General features: G+C 49.2%; 1 protein-coding gene across 1 annotated transcript in view; it reads left to right on the top strand.

Moving 5' to 3' along the window:
• The first annotated feature begins 869 nt into the window (after positions 1 to 869).
• SYT10 (synaptotagmin 10) overlaps positions 870 to 7,260 on the top strand; it is a 35,850-nt gene continuing 29,459 nt past the window's right edge. Inside the window, exon 1 of the mRNA XM_074167941.1 lies at positions 870 to 1,020. Within this exon, the coding sequence (XP_074024042.1) occupies positions 870 to 1,020 (151 nt within the window). The remainder of the gene's footprint in view (positions 1,021 to 7,260) is intronic.

The following is a 7,260-nucleotide window of genomic DNA, read 5'->3' as shown; positions in this document are numbered from 1 at the left end:
AGGAAATAGACCGGGCAATCGTAAGGTTACTCTAACTCCTTTATAAGTTAAAGAAATAGCCGAAGTCAACTGTTCCATAACTCTGCTGCTGAAAAGTGTAGTGGAGATGGTGAATTTGGTTAATGAAGTTAACTGACGTTGCTCGGTAGACCGTACTGAAGATTAAATGCCCAGGTCACCTAAGAAATTTTCCACGTTTCGGGAAAAAAGACCGGAGCGCTGAGGAACAATCTCTGCTTCGTCCTGCTGGCGCGATGAGCGACCGAGAAGCTCCGCTGCCGTCGGGGGTCCCCGGGGCTCGGGGGTCCCGCCGTGGGGAGGAAGGCAGGACTCCGCCCGCCGGCACCAGCGCAGCCCCCGCACCGCTCCGCACCCCACCGCTCCTCCCCGCGCAGCCCCTGACCGAGATCGCCGCCCTCGCCGCCGCGCTCCGACCGGGACCGTCACCCCGGGAGCCGTCCCGGCCGCGGGGCGGGGGAAGGAAAAGTTTCCCCGGGGGAGGCGAGGAGCCCCCCCCGCCGCCTGCGCCCCCCCGCGCCGGGCTGCCATTGGCCGAGCCGCCTACCGAAGCCCGCTAGGCACAAAAGGCGTTGCTAAGTGGATGCTTATTTCCCCCCCCTTTTTATTTTTTTTTCCCTCTTCCCCCCCCCCCCCCTTTTTTTTTTGTCTCTCCCTCCCCCCCCTCTTCCCCCTTCACTACTTCTTCGGATGAGAGCGCGGGTTCACTCACACCGCGCCCGCCGCTCCGCTCCCGCCGCCGCCGCCGCCGCTCCGCCCCGCTCCGCTCCCCGCGGGAGGTTGCGCGGGTCGGGCGCGGAGCCGTCCCGCGCCGGCCATGGCCTAGCGGGCGGCCGGGGCCGGGACAGAAGATGAGTTTCCCCGCGGAGGACGGCGTGGGCAGCCTCTGCCATAAGGCCCTGCAGATCATCTCGGAGCTGTGCCTGGGCGGGCAGGTGGAGCGGGAGAAGTGCGCCGGCATCTTCCCCCTGGAGACCGCCCGTCAGGGCATCGGCGGCACAGGTACCGGTACCGGACCCGCCGCTCCGCTGCTCCGCCGCACCGCCTCCCGCCGGTCCCCGTCCTGCCGCCGCCGCGGGGCGGGCAGCGCCGGCGTGGGCGGCCGGAGAGCGCAACTTTTTCCTTTGCTTTCCCTGCGCGCGGAGGGGGCGGAAGGCGCGGGGGGGGGGGGGGGGGCAGTCACACAGCCCGCTTTAAAATCGTCTCCCTCTCGCAGCCCGCGGAGGCTCCCGCGCCCGGGAAGGAGCGAGGGAAGCGTCGCGGGGGATCGCCGCCGCGGGGTCATTCCCCGCGCCTGGGGGGGGGGACGGCGCTTCGGGGGAAACGTGGGGCCAGGGGCGCAGGCGTGGGGACGGGGAGCGAGGAGAGGCGCCGAAGGGAGACAGATCGCCGCCGACGTGCGAGCCCGGCCGCCGGCTGGAGCCGCGCCGCCGGGGACGGCCCCCGTCCCCCGCAGCTCGCTCGTTTGCCACCCGCCGCTCCGCTTCTGCAAGGTTTTCCCCGCGAGTGGGAGTTTCCCTTTATGCAAACCCGGGCTGTTGGATGTGTTTGTGCGGCCGTGGGGAAGAGGGCAGTGTTTGTTGCCCTTGTCACGGGTGGGCAGCGGTTCCGTGCGACGGGCGCGCCCCGCGTGGTTTGCGCGCCGTCGCCCTCTCTCCCTCCATCCCAGCCGTCCTTCGGTGTTTGGCGTGTCGTGCCGGCGGCGCCGCGGCAGCAGGTTGCGCGGGGGGAGCGGTGGGGGGGGGACTCGGGTCAGGGCCGCTCGGCGTGGGGCGGTGGGGCGGGCAGGAGAGTGGCCGCCACAGCCTGGGGCGCAGCGTCGGCTCAGGGGACAGCTCGCCGAGCCGCGGCTCAGAGTAGCCCTGGGATGAAAGTTGACAGAGGCCCCGGCTCTTTCTGAGCGGGGTTTGAGATATTTTACATCCCCGCCCTTGGTCGCTGAGGGCGGCAGGAGAGCTCTGACAGCCAGTGGGAACCTGTAGAGTCAGGGCAGCCCTCCTCCGGTGCGGTGCGGTGCGGTCCGGGACTCGTCCAGGAAAATTTGGGGGAGGCGGGGGGGAGAGGTGGAGGAGGGAATTCGGGCTCATTTAAATATTCCGAAGCCAGAAAAATCGTCGGGCTGGAAAGCAAGATTTTGACTCCTAACGGTGGTGTGTTTGGTCACTGATGTCTGGATTGTCTGGATCTTTCGGAACCTTTGCGTTATTCTGTGCCTTTGGTTATTCTGTACAGTACAAGCGGGACCCCCTTGTTTTCCATGGTATTTATTTTTGGGGCGGGGCTTGAAAATTAGTCCGAGGTCTGCGCTTAATTCCTGCCAGAAGGGCATTCCATATGTGCAAATGGACAGCTTGCATTATGGCCAACAAATAACAAGCGTAGAGTGCAAATTAAAGAAATTAACACCAAGTCATGAAAAGCAGCAGGTCCTCAGCGTGTGCCCCAGCTGCGCTGTAGCTACCGCCGCAGCTGTTACTTTTTTTTCTTTCCTCCTAACGCCCACTGATTTTACCGCACATTCGGGGTTATTGGTAGTATCTCAGAACAAAAAAACCCACCACCCTGCTGTCTGAAAGAGAAGCGATTCTTCTTTCGGGCCCCGGCACCTGTAGCGTGGTTCTGCCGGGGCTTTGCGCTTGAGGCGAGCGCTGAGTTTCCAGCCGGTGAAGGCGGGCGCGTCCCGGAGCGGCAACGGGGAGGGGACACGGGGGACAGGGGACGGGGACGACCCTGCCCGACTCGACTCGACTCGACCCGACCCGTCCCGGGGGAGCTCGGTCCGCAGCGGGGGTTGCGGGGGTCGTAGCGGGGGGGTCCGCCAGCACGGGCCGTGGATTTGTTGTGCTTTGTAAACGCTAATTACTGACTGCGTTCTGATCGCGCACTGTGTTAGTTGCCTTGGTCTGAATCGTAGAAGGTTGCATGAAAATACGGAGCTTGGGAAATTGAGCGCTGAAGCGATTATTTTCTCTGTCTGATTTTTAGAGAGTACTGCACAGGGGAGCCAGGTGCCATGTAAAAACAAAGTTGATGTGTAAAGAGGTGGGATCTGAAGGATACAAAAATGTCACAGGAGGTAAACCAAGGTTTGCTGTTTGGAAAATGTGACTCTTCAACACTTGCCTTGATATTGTGTTATGTACAGTAGCAGGAGCTTCTTTTTAGGCTTTTCTTCAAAGTCAACCATCTTCCTGTTTTTTCATTTGCAAACCCTAACTAAATTGCAATTGTTGGATTAAAAAAAATCCCTGATATTTAACAGATCAGAGGCTTAAACCACTGGTTCCCACATCTCAGCTGAGTTCCTAAATCTCACTTTTTTCTCCTTGAAAGGAAACCATTATTAGATGATGGGTGTCGACTTTATAGGCACAAATATTAAATTAAACATTAATAACACTGCCAGTGAGCATTTATTAATACTTTCTGGCTCCAGACGAGGAACAGACACACTGTTGTTGATGATAATTGACAACATTTTAATATGTAAACACTTGGATAAGCAAAACATAAATATCACTGACATGAATTTTAGGGACTGCAAGATTGTAAATACAGTGTCTAGGCTGAGAGAAATGTTGTAATTGAAAGGTGAATCATGCCATCTCTTCTGCTCTTCAAATGCACGTAGAGTTCCTTATCATCTCTATGGATAAAGTTAGTGTTGTCCACAGTGTTGAACATCCCTAGTTCCTATTCATTGAAGGTAGAAATGTTGTGTTCTCCATCACCATTCTGAGAATGAAGCCATAAATGTTTCTGTTTTCCTAAACTTTCTCACACATAGGGTGGTAGCATTTGGCATGAGAGTCTATATCATGTAGCCATATCCTTCTGTGGCTGAGTAAATTCTGCACAGTTCTGGTGTCATGCAGCTGTAGCTGTATAGGAGTGGGGAGGAATGGCTAATTTAGCCCTATCAGTTTTGCTGTATCTCCTAAACAATGATACAGAAAGCACTTTCCCAGTGTATGCCCATGCTGGGTAATACACATCATGGAACCGGTTCAGTTCTTTGCTGTCTGGGGCTCAAGCTAGAGCAGTGTGTTGGGAATTAGCTCCTGCAACAAGCACTAAAGTGTGTGGAGAAGAAACTACTATAGTGAGAGTAAGAAGATACTTGAGTTGTCAATAGGACTTCTGGAAGGTATGGAGAAGATAAAGGACTGTGAGAGGGTTCTTACAGAATAATGTTTTATTATTGTATTTTGTTATCACAGTTAAGCTTGCAGTAAAAATCCAAAAAGGAAATAGTCCAGGAGACAGTATAAAGAGGAGAAAAAAGAAAATAATAGTTACCTGTATAGGGATAATGTAATGTCTCTTTAAATGGTGGGTTCAATCAGTTTTCCTGGTTTGAAAAAGAAGACACCTAAAACTGCCACAAAGACAGCAGAAGTAAAAATCACTGATGAGATTTCATTGAAGGAGAGAAGGCTAAAACATGAGGAGACCCATATTTGGAAAGGAAATCATAGTGCAAGAAACATTTCAGAAAGTAGAAGAGTAGATAGTAGAAAGGAAAGCAGACCATTTCTGTTTAATACAAGAATAAAAACATGCTCTGGAAGTTGAAAACATTAAAAAAGGCAACGAGAACTCTGTGATACTGTTATGTTGGCAGGTGTGATGGTTGCTTTCTGTTCAGCTAGACCGTGAAAAGCAGCCAAGCTTCTCCAAGGAATCAGCTGCTCGAGACAGAAGGTACACCACCCAATCACAGCAAATATATGAGGCAATATTGACCTCATGACCCAAGAAGTTTCACTGGCAATTGGAGAGGCTGGGTACTGATTTTTTTGATAGTGTAGGTGTCTAGGTATGGAAAAGCAGCATAACAAAGGTAACCAAATCAAACATGAAGGAGAGCCAGAGACACAGCCAGAACAAAAAATGGAGAGGATGGCTTTGGGAAAGCAAAGTACAACAAAATGAGGCAACAAAGCAGAAAGGAGAGTTATTCAGGTTTGCTGCTAACAAAAAAAAAATAACCTCCATGTGTTTGACTCCTCTTATTCTCAGAGAAATAAGAGTTTGGATATTCTTTGTAGACAAACAGGATTACATCAAAGAAATGACTGATTCTTCAATAGTTTTTTCCTCTCAGTGACGCCACCACCACCTTAGGACCCTCAATTACTACTCACTGCTTGGGTCAAGAAGGGGTAATCATATTTAGTGTAATGGGTAATTAATCTATGGAACTTATAGCAAAGAATCTTAGTGAGATAAATAATTTTGTACATTTCTAAGAGCTGTAGACAATTAGTGACGATACGACATCTGCTGCTATATTTTCTGCCCTGGTAATTACAAGGACTGTTAATTCTCTCATCTCAGGGGAATGCTCAAGTGAAAAGATTAGGAAGCTGTTTACATTTATGGTACCTTTATATAGTTAGATGACTATGTGAGCTTTCTTCTGAAGGGTATAACATTTTTGGCAAAATGCTGAATTAGTTGTGCCACTTTTCTGGGTTTTTTTGTTTATTTTTTTACATCTCCTTTATTTGCAGTAGATTTGAGCAAAATGATTAAGATGTTTGTCAACTAATAGGAAGAGTTCATGTGGAAAATAAATGAGAGCTGGATGTGTGGGATTGCATCTAACAAAATTTATCTCTAATCCAAGTAAATTATTTTCTAGAAGTATCCAAAATTCATATATGCAGCTTGGTTATACCTGTATTTTGACCCAGGTTATCTGATTAATAAAGGGCTCTAATTCACTTTTGCCAGTTAAGCATCCCTTCTCATTTTCAAAGGAACCAAGCACATCAAAGTCCCAGTTGGGAGCATTTCTGAAGGTCAAGCCAACTGCATGGAGTGTAATGAGGGGAGCTTTGACATCCAGCTCTAGGGACACGTTTAAAATTCATTGCATGTCCTCTGTAAATGGTGGGCACTTTCTGCTCTCTTTGCATTTTTTTAGGCCTACTGGTCCTGCAGAACTTCACTATCTCATTACCAGTTCTCATGGGGAACCGATGTTTATAACAGAGCTGGGAACCCAGTTGCTTCTCTGCCAGGAGGGCATATTTTAGCCATCTAGAGAGTTCTAGAGAGTGACGTTCGCTCTTGCTCTTTTGCTTGTCAGACAATGAATTTTTTTAAGTTGATCATGCAAAGAGTCTCAGCTTCTAGAGGATTTTTTTTTGTCTAAATATTCTACTCACAACTATTCCATTACCACAAAAGCTTAACCTATCAAGTTTGCAACCCTACCCTTGATCAACAGTTTACTGTAGAGGTATAGAGAGAGTAAGAAAACACTGAAGTATCCTGCACATGGCCATTCTGTAATGTAGTCTTGCTCTTCCCTGAAAAGCAGTGTCATGGGTCCTGCTGCTGTAGTTGGCATGAGTCTCCCATTGGCACGCACACTCACAGACACACACACACACACACACTTAGAGGGGAGAAAAAACACATTTACCCCATAGTGTGCTTGCAAGTCTTCTCAACTGTGCCAGAGAAAGCATGAAGGGGACCAGAAATGGCTTGAATGAATGTGAAGACTACTGTCATGAGTGCAGGACTGTCATACAAGAAAGGAACATTTTTTTGTTCGTGAGAAAGTAACTGTTGTGCGAAACAACCGAGCATTCCGTTACAGAGAAATGTGATAAAATTAAATAATAAACATTTGAACAGTTAACAGACTGATCAAATTTTTTATGATACAGCTCATCACCTGGTCAGAACAAAGTTATTACCAGAGGGAAATAAGGGTTTGGGGGAAAATCTTGCAGGGTTACTGAAAAATATGCTTTCCAAAATCAGTGTTAACAAGCTGTGAAAACCAGAAATGCATCTAGTTCAGCAGCGTAAAGGTACAACAGAGAGGTAATCATACCACAGAGGCCAGGTTTATTTGCAGTAAATGTGAAGGCAGTCACAACAATGCAGAACTACTCAACATGCAGACCAGTGGTGAAACACAGTAAAAGCAAGAGCTTTACGAAATAATCTTCCACCATACAGGTTTTGCAAAGAAATAAACATGAAAAATACAGAAACAGTTATAACAGCTGGAGGACAAATCTGTAATGATGAAGATAAAGAGACACAGTGTTTTGCTGGGTCTCATCATCTGTGTGAGATGTTCGTTATATAATGCTGGGTAAGAATAAACATAACCATGACAATTCAGAAAAGACACTTGAGCTGTGTGAACCTTGTTACACTATGGTATGCTTATGATTAATGGCAGTCCAGTGGGTTTATGATGTGTTTTCATTT

Source organism: Numenius arquata, chromosome 2, assembly GCF_964106895.1.
Source record: "Numenius arquata chromosome 2, bNumArq3.hap1.1, whole genome shotgun sequence".
NCBI lineage: Eukaryota > Metazoa > Chordata > Aves > Charadriiformes > Scolopacidae > Numenius > Numenius arquata.
The sequence above is the reverse complement of the archived record's forward strand: the minus strand, read 5'-3'. Positions and strand labels throughout refer to the sequence as shown.